General features: G+C 37.8%; 1 protein-coding gene across 1 annotated transcript in view; it reads left to right on the forward strand.

Annotated features, from left to right (window-relative positions):
- The first annotated feature begins 1,201 nt into the window (after positions 1-1,201).
- Positions 1,202-15,714, forward strand: part of CNTNAP4 (contactin associated protein family member 4) — a 377,413-nt gene continuing 362,900 nt past the window's right edge. Inside the window, exon 1 of the mRNA XM_088470185.1 lies at positions 1,202-1,283. Coding sequence (XP_088326311.1) covers positions 1,202-1,283 — 82 coding nt within the window. The remainder of the gene's footprint in view (positions 1,284-15,714) is intronic.

Below are 15,714 nucleotides of genomic sequence, written 5' to 3' on the forward strand. Positions count from 1 at the left end.
CAAAGACAGTCTGATCTTTGCCTCTAGGTGAATCACCTATTTACTGTAAATATGAATTAACATGTGTACAGGAAAGATAAGATAGCCTTGAATGTATTTATTTATGCATATAGTAACAATTATTCAAGAATTACAGTACATCAAACCACAGTGGTTGCTACTGTACTGTAGTTTTTGTTCTACATGCTTTCACAGTGACTATTATACATTGATACTAAAAACAAAGAGTTCATTGTTATACTATTTCATTATACAAATAAAATATGGAAATTATGTATGTTTAACTTAATACTGGTTTTACAATTACTTTTAATTTGTTCATTTTGCTTAGACTATCAGACAGTGTACAGTGGTGAGATAGATGGATCAGTTGTGAACTACAGTAGCTACTTTATGCAGAAATACATTAGGGGCAGGGGTGTACAACAGTGTATGTTGCTATGCATATAGTATTGCTTAGTACAAAGTATGACCAATAAAACCTGTATTCTGTTGTGAAATCAATTACATAGAAGTATATTATATACAAATATGTTGGCTACAACATAAAGGTGAATTCATATAAAAATAAATACAATTATGTTTAAACTGCATGATATCTAATGTAAGTGTTCTAAAATTAATGCATACAGCTTTAGTCTAATTTGTTAGTTTAAACATCATTCTTTGAATAGGAAACTCTTTGAGCCCATAGAAGGCATACTCCATACTGTATACAGGGTGCACACGTGCCACAGTGCTCAGTGATCAGGGGCTGAGCAGGAGAGACATCTGCAGAAGGCTCTGTCCCGGTGCACATGTGCAAAGCTGCTTCGTTTTTTATTGTCTGCATTTCATCGCAGAGTCACATTTCCCACCTGTCACCACAAGGGGTATGCAGGACACATTGTGAACGTGAAGCTTCAGTAACCAAGCTGAGCAGGGGAGCAGTCTGACAGTTTAGCTCTGAGTGATTGTGTGAAACTGGAGAGATTCTTGCTGCCACAAAAAAAAAAGCTGTTTGTGCTGCTCCTGTTATTAGTAAAAGCATCAGCTCTGGAAGTGTGTCTTTGAAAAGAAGATCCAGATTGCATTGTCTGAGTTGCCTGCCGACTGGAAATCACAGCCAAGAGGAAGAAGCAAAGGGCAAGTGCTGAGACACAAGTGCTGAGCAGCTGCATTGGAAGAACTGGTACTTTTCTGTGCTCTTGTGGATATAAGGATGGATTTTGTCCCACCAATCTTCTTCAGCCTGATAATGCTGCTGCTGGATAATAAAATGACAACAGTAGCAGGGACTAAATGTAAGTATTTCTTACTTTCACATCCAATATGTTTTAATTGCATGTGACATCCTGGGATTACAGGCGCTGTCCAAATGCTGAACCTCTCTAATGTTAGATAATCTGGATATTGACATAGGCTCTTGAAATATTACAGTGCATAGGCTGTAAAGGCAACTTAATCCTTCTCTCTGTAGAGTATATAAAAGTTTGGAAGCTTCTCCTGAGCGTCTGAATAATGTGCAGTTTGTGTCACTGAGACTATTTGACACACACTCCATGTTTTGCAGTGGTTTTCTAATTACATTTCATAGCTCTTATTTTGTAGGGGTAAACCTAATGACTTTACTGCACCCGGCACTGTTGTAGCTCTTAGCATTGCATAGTTTGCAGTCTGGCAGCTAAAAGCAGCATCTAAACAGGTCTTGTCCTTACACCAAGCTGATGCATATAATATTGATTCATATAAAAAGATGAGGGACACAAGATTGACACATCAAACAGAATCAATACAGTATTTTAGCAATGGTAGGCTAAAATACCGTATAAAAGACCTGTGCTATGAAAAATAAAAATAAACTTGTTTTGACATTGTTTTCTGCTGCAGAGAATTCAGTCAGCATTTCTATATAGCATCCTGAAAATATTGTTTTTATTGTAAGTTTGCTGGCTGTATGTTGGCTTTTAATATGTTTCTATATACATATGGAGTGTATAGGACTGTCCTCAGACTAGCTATGAACTGTATTTTTTTGATAAAATACTGGAGATATATATGGGACTAACATTGCTGTTGTTATTTTGTAATTTAAATTGCAAATAGTAAATAAAAGGTAGGGTAAATTGTTGTGAATGTTAAGTGGTTAACTGCACTGTCTTTGTATTCTTTTGAATTTTTGGGTCTGTGTAGCTTTACACTGACATTAAAAACAAAGCTGAGAAAATTCCATTTGCTGTCAAGCAAATCTCAAGCATTTCCATCTTGCAAATATACAATATATCAACATAAGACTTAAGTGGGGACTGACACTCCTTTGATTTCTGTTGCACCTTCCTCATTCATACCCAAGGGTATAAGAGAAAGTGAAATTGATATTCTGTTTTTCTAATGTAATGTATATTGCAATGGGATTTAGTTTTAATATTCCCCTTTAATACTGCTGTTTGTTTAAACATTGTGGGAAGTATTTTAAAGTTTGACTTCATAAGTGATATGGCATGGAATAAGCATTAGTAGATGCATTATATATATTATATTGTAAACCATTAAGAAAATGCATCCAGAACAAAAAAATAGTTGAAGAGCACTAGAGGTCACTCTAACAATTTAAGAAGCACAAGCATTGCAGCAGCACAGGGAATAAAATATTAAAAAGCAACAAAGTGCCTACTACTGAAGCACAGAACCAATTCAAAGCGAAATGCTGTTCAAAGTAAGTTACAGTATACATGACATCAAATATAAATAGTGTATATGGACTCTTTTAACAATCAATCAAAATTTGAAAAAATGCCTCATCCTTAAAATGAACAGTGAGTCATAGTTGTCCTTAATTATTTTATATACCCAATTCCTGTGTTTAAAAATAGAATTTAAAACTGTTTATAGCTGTTTGTGGTGTATTGATATACAGATCAGAATACTGTATTATTCTAATTACATATTAGCTTTTTTAAAGTATTCAGTGTAACTCTAGACTTTATAATTGCAACTTTACAACTTTTCAAAATATCATATTTTGGGGAGTTAGGGGTACAGACAGTGAGTTTATATTTTGTTTTGGACATTGAGTGTTGCAACTATTTCTCAACTGAGTTATTGTGTTATTTCTTCTGACTGAAAACTGGGGAGAAATTAGATGTGTTGCTGGACTACTATGTCATCATTTTTTGTGAATAGCACTGTTATTCTTTGGGAATTGTTTAATATACAGTAATGATATACAGGTGAAAGTTTTAAATGTAGTCACAAACAAAATTCTATAGATCAATACACCGAATAAGTCCACATAAACAAGACAAATGTTTTGGTAAAGAAACTACATAGTTTGTGAGTTTGCATTATTAGCTACTGGTTGTGCAAAAGTAGATCTGTCAGTCAGTAAATCAGCTCTAGTCCAGTAGCCTGGAACTGGGTCATGAAGCACTAATAGACATGAGGTATAGTGTTTTCTCAACTGAAAGAATGCTGGAAAAGCTACAATAATATGGACAAAATTGGAATCAACAGTATCAATATTTATTTGTTCTTACAAGGACTTGATCTTTAGGTTTTTCAGTGTTATTTAATCAATTTAAAATGAGTGCATCTGTCTACATCTGTCTTTCAGACATTTATTTTTAACAGAAAGTTCAATATTTATAAATGTATTCTCTAGTTAATTCATCAAATGAAGAAATGCCAGAAGACAGCTCCTAGAACACATTCTGTTTGGAGTACATATTTACAAATGGGTGACTAAAATGATATAAACTAGTTTGGAGAGTAACTTTATACAATACTTTAATATATCACTTATACAGATTGCATTTACCCTGCCACTGCTGAGGCTTTTCTCACCCATGTGTTGAGCCCTTATTGGCACTTGTTGCATTGGTTGCATGGAAAAAATAATATCAGTAATGTTTTGTACAGTAGCCACATACATTTGTTTTAATTTTTTTTAGAAATCTTTGCGTTTTAAGAAAATATTATTTGTTTATATCTTTTCATGAAAATGTTCCAAAAATAGTCAAAACAGTGTTTTTTATTGAAATTGTGAGAAAATGAGCAGTTTATTTCTAACCACTACCAAGATATAATTTGTGGTTCTTACTACAGCAGTAATTTACATTTCCAAAACAGAAAATTCAGGACTCTACATATAGGCTCCATAAAAAAGTCTGCTCTTGAAAATTACATATTTTTTTTTACAAATTTGAATGAAAAGCAAATAATGTGTATAACTAATACTGTATGGTATCCCAATCCCATTTTTAAAAGTAAATAACCTACCACATTATATGAGGGCAACCCTGTGTTTATTTATGCCAGGATGGAATAGATCTGGCCATTTGAAACCCCTCTCTGGACTTCTCAACACTTTCTGCAGTGTAGGGTGTTATTGTGTGATGATCAGGCAATAATTACTAAAGGGGAACACTATTAAAAATATGGAATTTTTCACTTTCAAACAATGGGTACCCATGAGTGTGTAGGTTCTCGAATGGGAGAAATCTGCTCTTTTAGCACCTTCCCACCATCTCCTGTCTCTACTAGAATTTATTTAGCACAGGGTGATATTGTCTGGTAATTACATTAAGGGGCATCAGAGTTTGTTGTAGGATTACTGACACCCTTGTGGGGAGATTTTTCCCATCCCTGGACTTAATGATTTCTGCAGAGTAAATATCATTTTCTGGTTATCATACATGATTACCAGTGAATATCTCCTCAGGAACTCCCCTCTTTCATACAAGGGTACCTCTGTCTGTGGGTGCCAGGACTGGGGAAATATGTCATTTTGGGTGTGCTCACCATTCCTTAGCACTTCGTTTTCTATGTAATTGTGTGGACAGTGAGGTGGGGGGCTTATGAGTTATCCCTCCATGCCAACAGCAAGGCAAAATAATGGGGGAACATTTTTCTTAGCTTTAACTCCATTTTGATCTCCTGCTGTACTTAGAACAAGTGGAGCTCATTCTTAGCAGTTTTAATGTACATTTGAAGAGCAAGTCTTACTCTTTCTTACAAGTGAAGGAGTTAAAAGGACTTCAAATCGACAGGTAACATAATGGAAAGGGTTCAAATTTATAAAGGTTAATCTCCACTCATTTGGGAGGAAAACCATTTGTGAATTAATTTAGCATTTCTTTGAAATACAGATATTAATGCACTTCTCACTAAACAAAACATTACATTTCTACTACTGACTATGAAGTTTCTTAAATGGAACTTATTTCTGATATGAATCTCCATCTGACATTGACTTATTTCTGCTATCTACTTTCCTTGCTCACTCCAAGTGGGCTTATAATTTTTGGAATGTCCTTCTTGAGTTGTATAAATCTGTTACCTGTCTTGAGATCTTTCTAAACATCTGTCATTTGGTTCAATAAAAATGTTTGTACAGTAATTGTAATGCATAATACTTATTGTCTATAATTTAGACAGAAGTTTATATAAAAAGAGGTGATTCTCAATGTATTACTTTTGAATAAAATGATTTGTAAATAAATAACTTGCAACATATACATAAAACTCATTTCTGATCAGTTTTTCTAGTTCAATTACAATTTGCATCTAAATGTAATGGTAGTTAATAACATGGATGTTTTTCAAGAAACTATTGTTAGAGTCTGGACAAAAAAGAATAGACTTCATGAATAAATGCCATGAAATTATTAAACTTCATTTTGTACATTAGTACCATATGCTATATATCATGTTGAAATGCTGAAGCATACAGTATATAAAACTTGCAGGTGACACATTCAGTTTTGATTACATCTGAGAAGGATTTGTAGATAAATAAGTATCATGGTGTCTCCAGCATGAAAGAGGCAGTCTGAGACCCAGGGACAGCCAGGGGTTTATTTATGAAACCTGCAATTGTTTATGCCTAATATTTAAAAGGACAATGCTTTTACTAGCAAGACACAGTTAGTAAAAGCATTGGGCTTATAAATATCAGTCTTAAACATGATCAGAAGCACTGAATTTACAACCCAATGCTTTGTAAATGAAAAAATATGGACACCAATAAAAAACACAAAGGAAGTAGAGCAAATTGTGTGTTGTTCAGAAACATCACAAATCCCTGAGGAGAGTCTAAGTGTGTCTGCGAGTGCTATGTGTGAGTCTGACCTTTCTGATACTGTACTCATAGAGAAGTCTCCTTCCTCCATTTGTGCACCATCTGCCAATGTGGGGATGAGCAGCACAAGTTAAAAAATTGCTGATCTAGACACTGAGGATACTATGGTGGAAGTGCAAAAGGATGAGGGGCATATTTGTGTAGCTGAAGCAAGCGCTAATAAGGATGTTGATGATGAGGATGTTGTTTGTGTAAGTGATGCACCAGTGGAAACAGGTTTTTTTCCATGATAAGAAGAAGGCCATTGTCATGCCTGGGCATAAGATGAAGAAATCCACCTCTTATGTGTGGAATAATTTTTACCCAAATCTGGACAACAATTGTCTTGCCATCTGTAGTGTTTATATGCAGTAAGTGGTAAGGACTTTAACCATCTAGGTGCTGCCTACCTGTTACACCATTTGCAGTGCGTTCATGAAAAGTTTTTTGCAAAATCAGAAACTTATGCTAAAAATGTAACAACAAGCAGTCTAGTGTCAGCTAGCTCCCTTTTCTCTGCTAGACCAAACACCTGCAATCTCCACCACCAACACCTTCATAACAATTTCCTCAATAATGATCAGAAGAAATCCTGCATCCAATTTAATAAGGCTAAATAAGGCTCTATTCAGGATTCCTTGAGAGCTAGGCCTGCTGCTGCTGGGGGTGGATCTTCATCCCTGAAGGGAACCAAGAAGACTATTACTAATGGTATTTAAAAATAAAATTGACTGTTAAACAATCATTTGAAAGAAGAGCAAGTATGACAGCTGTCACCCAGTTGCACATTGGATCAGTGACTCCATAGCAGCTATGCTAGTATTAGATCTGCATCCAATATCCACCAATAATGCAGTGGGCTTTAGATAGTTAATTGAGGTTCTGTGTCCCCACTACCAAATCCCATCTAGATTCCATTTTGCTAGATAAGAAATTCTGTACATTGACATAAAAAAAATCTTAATTAGTGACCTACTAAATGCCATTGTACCCACTGTCACTAAGAGGCATACTGGTATCAACCTCTTAATAAAAACTCAGGGATGTCATTGCAAAATGGCTTACCCTGCTTTGATGCTCCTCGGGATTTGTGATTTCTGACAATGACACAAATATTGTGAGAGTCTTACAGCTGGGTGATTTTGAACATGTCCCATGTTTTGCTCACACAATCAATTTGGTTGTGCTAAATTTTATGTCTTTAAAAATGATAGGGACATGCAGGCAATGCTGTCTGTGGCCCAAGAAATGTCAGGACATATTTGGCATTCAGATGATTGCAGAGCTTGCAAGAACAGTTTAATTTGCCCTGCCACCAGCTGAAGCAAAAGATAGTAACAAGGTGGTATTCCACTATTTATATGCTTCAGCAAATGGAGGAGCACCAAAAAACCATCCAAAGCTAAACGAGCCATGGCATAAGAAGAATGTACCTTACTCCAGTGCAGTGGAGTGTTGTGCAAGGTGCTGAAACCCTTCAAAGTTGTCACCTGAGAAGTGAGTTCAGACACTGCCAGCTTGAGTCAGGCGATTCCCCTAATTAGACGTTTTGGAAAAGCAGCTAAAGAAAGGAAGAGCTGAAATGAAGTGATTCTGCTAAATATGTCAGACTTGTAGCTCAAATCCTTCATTCACTTCGCCAGGATCCATGGATTGTCAGCATCTTAAAATAGGATGAATGCATTTTTGTGACCATGCTTGATCTTGGTTTAAGTCATACCTTGTGTCTTTCTTTCCAATGGACAGAGATCTGAAGAGATGCAAAAGACTGTTGGCGAGCAAGTTGTCAGCTCAAAAGGCACATGACACAGCGACACCACTTTCAGTTTCTCCGGCAACTGTGGCTGCCAGGAAAAACCTTAGCTATCCTAAGAAACCCACTGGTGATGCATATGATTCAACACAACATTTTAAGAACTGTTCACGTCTAAAATAATTGCCTTAAATTAGTGACACCACTACCGCAACTCCATCTGATGTGGTCACTATTCACAGAATGATAGCATCAAAATAGGCATGTCAGACAGTCCCTTTGACTACTGGTAGGAAAACAGGCAATTTGGAGTCCCTTGCACAAACTGGCTTTGCTTTACTTAAGCTGCCCTAGAAACCTAAGCTATCCTAAGAAACCCACTGGTGATGCATATGATTCAACACAACATTTTAAGAACTGTTCACATCTAAAATAATTGCCTTAAATTAGTGACACCTCTACCGCGACTCCATCTGATATGGTCACCATTCACAGAATGATAGCATCAAAATAGCGTCAGACAGTCTCTTTGACTACTGGTAGGAAATAAGGCAATAAGGCAATTTGGAGTCCCTTGCACATACTTGCTTTGCTTTACTTAAGCTGCCCACCCTCTAGTGTGTACTCAGATTTTTCAGCACAGCCAAGATCCTTGTCAGCAATCAGTGTAAGCAGCTATATCCTCAAAATGTGGAAAAGATGATGTTCATCAAAATGAACTACAAATTCCATGAGGAAAACCTTTACCAGCAATTACATCAAAGTCTAGAGGCATGTGTAATGGTGGAATCCAGTGGGGACAAATTAATATTGTGTGAAGATGATGTACACACTGATGAGGGTGAGGATGATAATGGAATCTTGCCTCTGTAGAGCCAGTTTGTACATAGAGATACATAATTGCCTGCAGTGTCAGCTGCCCATTAGTAGCTTGTATTGTGGTGGCCCAAACAAACCAATCACATCAGCCACAAGTGGCAGTTCCAGTTGCTGAAGTGATTGGTTTCTTAAACTGTGCATGCCCTTTTAATATACAACATTAGGGTGGATGGGAGGATCCAAGGACAATTCCATCTTGCACCACTTTTCATTATGGGCTTTGCCAAGACTGTGTGTATTTGGCAGGCAGTGTACTTTATGTTACTGTACTTCACTGGGGTGTTCATGTTCTTTTGTATCTTGCCATGCTATCCATCACCAGCTTCTCATCTAGGCATATAGGCCCAGTTCCTGCAGCTTCTCAGCAAATGCAAATCGAACCCACAAAATTAACTACCAGGATGTTGACGTTTTTCCCCGATTTCGAATCCGAGCCTTGTGAGAAAACCCGAGCAGGGCTTGATCTTGTCGAATCCCCCTCCTCCTTTATAAATTTGCTTTGGAATTCAAAAATTTAATTAAATTTACAAATAAATCAATCCTTCCTTCCTTTCATTGCCTTCAACTACATACATAATCCATCTCTGATCTAGTTCTTGATTAATGAAAACATTCTTGGTTTCTAATATGGGGTCATATAGTTTATTAATCCTATCTGCCACTGCAGTCCCACTCTTTATCCTAGACCTTCCATGTTGGATGTTAATCTGCCATGTGTTTGTGCTGCCCACTGCTGTCACTTAGCTAAGTCAGCCAGCTAGCTCGGTGAAATATTGTGAGCTGTAAGGTGGTCAAAAGTGATTGGAAATGACTGAAAATTAATGTTATTGGGGTTAGTAATACTGTAGGAACAAAAACAGGCCCATATTTAGTGATTTTAGCTGTTTTTATCATTTTTTTAAATAAAAAATACAGATCCAAAACCAAAACAAAAACACATGAGGGTGGTTTTGGCAAATCCAAAACCCAAAGATGAATTAGAGCCAAAACCAAACCACGGGGTCAGCGCACATCTCTACTCATGTTGACTCAATCTAATATTGTTTATTTAATTTCCAAATCATATACAAATCATATACAAATTGAATACATAGGGTAGTTACTTACACTCATAGACATCTCAATGAGATGCTGCTCATTGTTTACATACTGTAGATATGCTAATATTTTAGTCACTGACTCCTTATCTAATGTATATCTAAACTTAATTGTATGGAGTCACTAGAATGATTTGTGTATTATATGACTAGAATGTTGTCTGGATTATAGGACAGTCACTAATAAGCTCTTTGTTTTGTATATCATTTTTTGGGATGCTATCTGTATTATGTATTGCCTTTGAAATGCTCCCTGTATTACATACAGTTCGTACCTTATACATAGGTCCGTAAATTGCCTGCCTTGTATTGTGGTCCCTAAAATTCCTGCCTTGTACTGTATATAGGTATCTAAAAATGCGGGTCATTCTCGTAATTAATTCTACCTTTGTGCGTTGCATTGGTCTCATCTTTCACCAAGGTGGCTCGGGATAATAGTGTGCTAACCATACCTACATTTGTGTTTCTCCCATCTACAGTTGATTTTGTCCCAACCACATCCACTTTAAGAATTGTTTCCAGGGCCACTTTAAGTTCCTAATGTGCCATTTGATTAGTGTGTGAAATAGCAAGACTGCCCATACAGTGCAGCCTGCTTTTAAATTATTGCAACCCCTACCCTTTGTCTTCAGCAAATGAAGAGGAATTAGTGTGTAACTATGAGATTCTTATGGCACTAGCACTTATGCTGACTCAGAGTTCTGTAGGAAGATAAGTTGTGCCATTAGCTGGTACAGTACCAATTTATGACCTAAATGCATATGAATACTTGAATAAGTTTGAGGATAGATAAGCACCCTGTTTGATATGTAATTTTGTTAGGTTGTTAAGGGTTAAAAGCTGGTGGGGGTGCGGTTAATTATTGGTCACTTGAGTATACTGTAAGCCCATGGTAGGATTTATGGGCGGGCTTAGAGGTCCCATATAAATAGCCTGGTGAGGGGAGCCATCTTCCTCTTTCCAGTTTATTCAACCCCACCCACCCTTTTCAGATGGTTTTTATAATATTTCTTTTGTTGGATTGTGCATTCTCTGTGGTTTCTCCCAAGAGATAGAGGTGCAGCCTGGCGGGAAACAGTGCTCCTGGGTGGCCTATTATTAGCGTAGGAGTGCCTGTGGTAGCATCTTTCCATTTAGAGCGGCAAGTTTGGTCACCGCCTAAAGGGGGGACCTGGTCTCCATTCCAAGGGAGGGGCAAAGGCTGTGCTAATTAAGGGAGAATGGTACTGCTCCAGGGCTGTGGCCTCGGAGCACTGCTTTCTTCTTGCCACCTATTCTAGAATTTCAATTTGATCAATAAATTCTGGCTGTGACCTCTTTAAATTCCATATACATGTGTAAGTGTGTTTATTTCTAGGTTTAGGCTTAAGTTAAGTTAACAAAAGTGAATAATAAAACAAATGGGTGACTTAACTATTCTCTATAGACAGGCTGCATAATAATGATGCCCTCAAAATTAAGCCCTTGAAAGAGGGTAAAGAATTACAGCTCCTCAGTCCATCTTTTGTGTTTTAAATGTTAGTTAGATACAAATATACCTTATTGTGAAGACAGAAGAGAGACAATGTTTTTTAAAAGTTGTCTTTAACTATATAAATTGTATCACTCTAATATTGTAGTAAAGAGGAGGTATAAAATCTGAAAACTCAAGCACCACATCAAGGGTTTTCTTCTTTTTGTTTTCAGAATAATATATGTACGGTATGCTGCTATGCAGCTGGCAACCTAAAAATAAGAACGAATAGCATAATCCTGTGTTGTCTCAGATCTAATTTCAGCTGCAAACTGAAACATATGACACCTCTCAAGATGAAGATAATTCACAGTTTCTTTCCCATTTACCATTTTACCTTATCTGCAGCCTTCCTAACATCTGCCTGAATAGTAATAATGTCATCAAAAGGAGACAAAGCCAACAATTTAGACACACTTAAGCGGTGGTCGTCATTTTATGTTAGAAGCCATCTAGTCACCTGAACTAGTTACAACCTGTTGTGTAACTAAAAATCCATGTATAAGTTGTACAGGTTGAGTCTCCCATATCCAAATATTCTGAAATACGGAATATTCCGAAATACGGAATATTTTTAACATGACTGAGATAGTGAAACCTTTGCTTTCTGATGGTTCAATGTACACAAACTTTGTTTAAAGCACAAATTATTAAACATTTTGTATAAAATAACCTTCAGGCTGTTTGTATAATGTGTATATAAATTATGAAACATACTGTAAATTAATTTCATGTATGTACACAAACTTTTTGATGCGCAAAATTATTAAAAATATAGTATAAAATTACCTTCAGGCTGTGTGTATAAGGTGTATATAAAACATAAATGCATTCTGTGTTTAGATTTGGGTCCCATTCCCAATTCATTTCATTATTTTATGCAAATATTCCAAAATACGGAATATTCCGATATCCAAAATACCCCTGGGTCCCAAGCATTTTGGATATGGGAGACTCAACCTGTAGTTACATTGAGCGGCAAAGTCAGAGCATATAAAGAGGAATGAAAAAATAGATTATAGACAAATCAAGTAACCACTGATCTGGGAGGTCTGGTATAAAACATTGGCACTGATGTCAACATTAACTATGTCATCATAATATCAAAAAGTACAAAATGTCAAAAGTGAAAATGTGAACAGAAAAAAATTGTCGACATGGTACAAAATATCAATTTGGTACAAATGTTGACATGGTACAAAAGTCAACATGATATAAAATGCCAATAGTTCAATATTATATTAAAATTTGCAGCTGACATCTTATTATGAATTAATTAATATAAAATAAAATAGAAGGGTTGCATGCTAGGCTGGCAAGGGAGTGTTTTGGGTTGCAAGTGATGGGTGCTAGACCCACTACATGTGGGTGCTAGGAAGGTAAATGGTGGTCTGGCTAACAAGCAGTTTGTGCTAGGATGGAAGGGTGTGTTCTTGGTTCCCACTGAGGGGTGCTAGATCCACTAGGGGTGGATACTACTGTGATGAAGATGGTTTGGATAGCAAGGTGTGTGTGCTACAATGGCAAGGAGGATGTGTGCTAGTGATAGGTGCTAGATCCACTAGGGGTGGGTCCTAGGGTAACAATGGCATGTTCTGGGTTGCAAGTGTCACTAAGGGATATATGGGTAGCAATGGGTGGGTGCTATGGTAACATGAGTGTATTTTGAGTTGCAAGTAATCAGTTCTAGGCTCACTAGGGCTGGGTGCTAGTGTGGTGAAATGTGGTTTGGATAGCAATTGCAACATGATGGGGATGTCCGTGAACAACCCAGAGATACCAGAATGTGAAAATTGCGTGAAGGGTAAGCAAACACATCGACCCTTTCCAAAATCAGCTTCCATATATAAAAAAGCACCATTGGAACTAGTGCACACAAAAATATGTATACTGCTACTTCATGGCACTTTCTGAGAGCCAAGAGTGAAGTAAACAGTAAAACTGCACAATACAATAGTCTGGTGGAGACTCAGACCTAAAAATAAAAGTGCCAAGGTTGGATAATGGTGGAGAATATGAGAACAGAGATCTACTGTAGCTATCTTTCTAAATAGGAGTGTCATCCAGATCCAACTAATGATTTCCTACACAATGGAACAGAATAGCATGAGTAAAAGGGCACAAGGAACAATTGTGTGAGAGCACAGACTATGCTAAGTGATATAGGTCTGATTAAGCTATTCTGGACAGAGGCAGTCCTAATTGCAGTGTACTTCAAGAATCGAGCACTTACAGTGACTGTCAAAGGTAAAACATCATTGGAGTGGTGGTCCGGTAAAAAGCCTAGAATCATTCATCTCCAAGTCCTTGGTGTATAAAGCATATGCCCACATCTCTAAATAAAAGAGGAGCAATTTAGATCCTATACCTATCTCCTGTATCATGCTTGGATATTGTCAAGAGAGCAAACGATACATATTGTGGGACTTTGCAACCAAAAGCTTGCAAAGTCAAGAGACTCAATGTTTCATGAGATAGCTACAACTAAAGACAAGCTGGATATTGCAACACAACAAAAACTTGTGATGCTAGATATGTTGGTAGCTGGAAGCATGTTAAAGATTGAGATCACAAATACAAATGATTAACCAAAGAGCAGGAGCTCTAAAAGGAGGAACAAAGGCAAACCATCTAAAGTATATAGCAAATAATTTGCTAACTTTGTCTTCTGTGAACCTCAAACCATACAAGAAGCAAAGACAAGCAGCAACTAGAAGTAGAGCCACAGGAACACTATAATGATGATAAATTCCCAGAGGGAAATGTATGTCTATTAAAGAAATTATTGCATAGGCTAAAACAAAGTGGCCACTGCTGGTACTGTACATAAAACTAGACAGTGTACTGCAAGAAATTGACTTTGTACAGTTTAAAACTGATCACTATTTATTAGGGGTGAGTTGGTTTGGATTTCTGAAATCTGAACCCCCCGAGCCCCCCTGATCTGAGCCGTGAACTGAGTCAGACTCGGGTTTTCCCCGCCTGGCTCGGAACTGAAATCGAGGCAAAACGCCATCATCCCACTGTCAGATTCTCAGGGGTTTTGGATTCTAAAAGGTCCCGCGATCGCCACCATTTTTCATTCCGACTGTGAGTTAGGGAGCTGGGAGCTCAGTGTGTTAGACAAACTAGTCTGACTCTATTATAAAAAAATAATAAAAATAAAGTATGGCTGGCCACTGTGAAGAGGGAGGGAGCTGTTGCTGACGCTGACCATGTGGGCTGGCTGGCTACTGTTTTCCAATCATATAGTCATATTCAGAATTTCATATACAATACATAGGGGCTGGCTGGCTATTGTTGTCCTTGTCCATATACGGTCTGGCTGTTGTCCTGTCCATAGGGGCTGGCTGGCTGTAGTGCTGTGTTGTCCAGGGGCTGCCCTGTCTGCTGTAGGGGTACACTAATACAAATATTTTTTACAGGGGGTGCCCTGTCTGCTGTAGGGGTATGCTAATACAAATCATTTTTACAGGGGGTGCCCTGTCTGCTGTGCGGATATGCTCATATAAATAATTATTACAGGGGGTGTCCTATGCTGTAGGGGTGCGCTCTTACAAATAATTTTTACAGGAGGTGCCCTGTCTGCTGTAGGGGTATACTCATACAAATAATTTTTACAGGGGCTGTCCTGTCTACTATAGTGGTATGCTCTTACAAAGAATTTTTTATTATTAGTTTTATTATGGGATGTCATCCAAATAAATCCAGTGGAAGGCCAAGTACAGACACCCTGGGTCAAAGTTCTCTCTGGCGCATTCTGCCATGAGGTCAGACTGGGACCGCAACCACTTTAATAGGCATTCTAGACTGATAGCCACTATTCTGTGAAGTTATCATCCAAATTCATCCAGTGGAAGTCCCAGAGCAGGCTCCCTGAGTCATTGTTCTGCCCAACGCACACCAATGGGAGGTCCGACCTGGACCTCAACGCCCTAGTATGTCTTCTGGGATCCAGTGTTACCACTGTGTGAAGTTTTCATCCAAATTATTTGATGTTTTCCAAATCCATCCAGTAGAAGGCCCAGAACAGGCTCCCTGGATCAAAGTTATACCAGGTGCATTCCGCCGTGAGGTCCAACCGAGACCCCAACCACTCAATTAGGCATTCCAGAATAATTGCCACCCCTGTGAAGCTTTCATCCAAATCCATCTAGTGGAAGGCCCAGAACGGACTTTCCAGGTCAAAGTTCTGCCCAGCATCCCCGGGTCAAAGTTCTGCCCAGTGCACACCAATGGGAGATCTGACTGAGACTTTAAACCCTTGTATGTAATCTGGGATCCAATGTTTTCACTCTGTGAAGTTTTTTCCAAATCCATCCAGTGAAAGGCTCAGAACAGGCTCAGGTTCCCCGGTTGAAAGTTCTGCTCAGCA

The sequence above is a fragment of the Taudactylus pleione genome, unplaced genomic scaffold, assembly GCF_031769625.1.
Source record: "Taudactylus pleione unplaced genomic scaffold, aTauple2 ptg000095l, whole genome shotgun sequence".
Classification (NCBI taxonomy): Eukaryota; Metazoa; Chordata; class Amphibia; order Anura; family Myobatrachidae; genus Taudactylus; species Taudactylus pleione.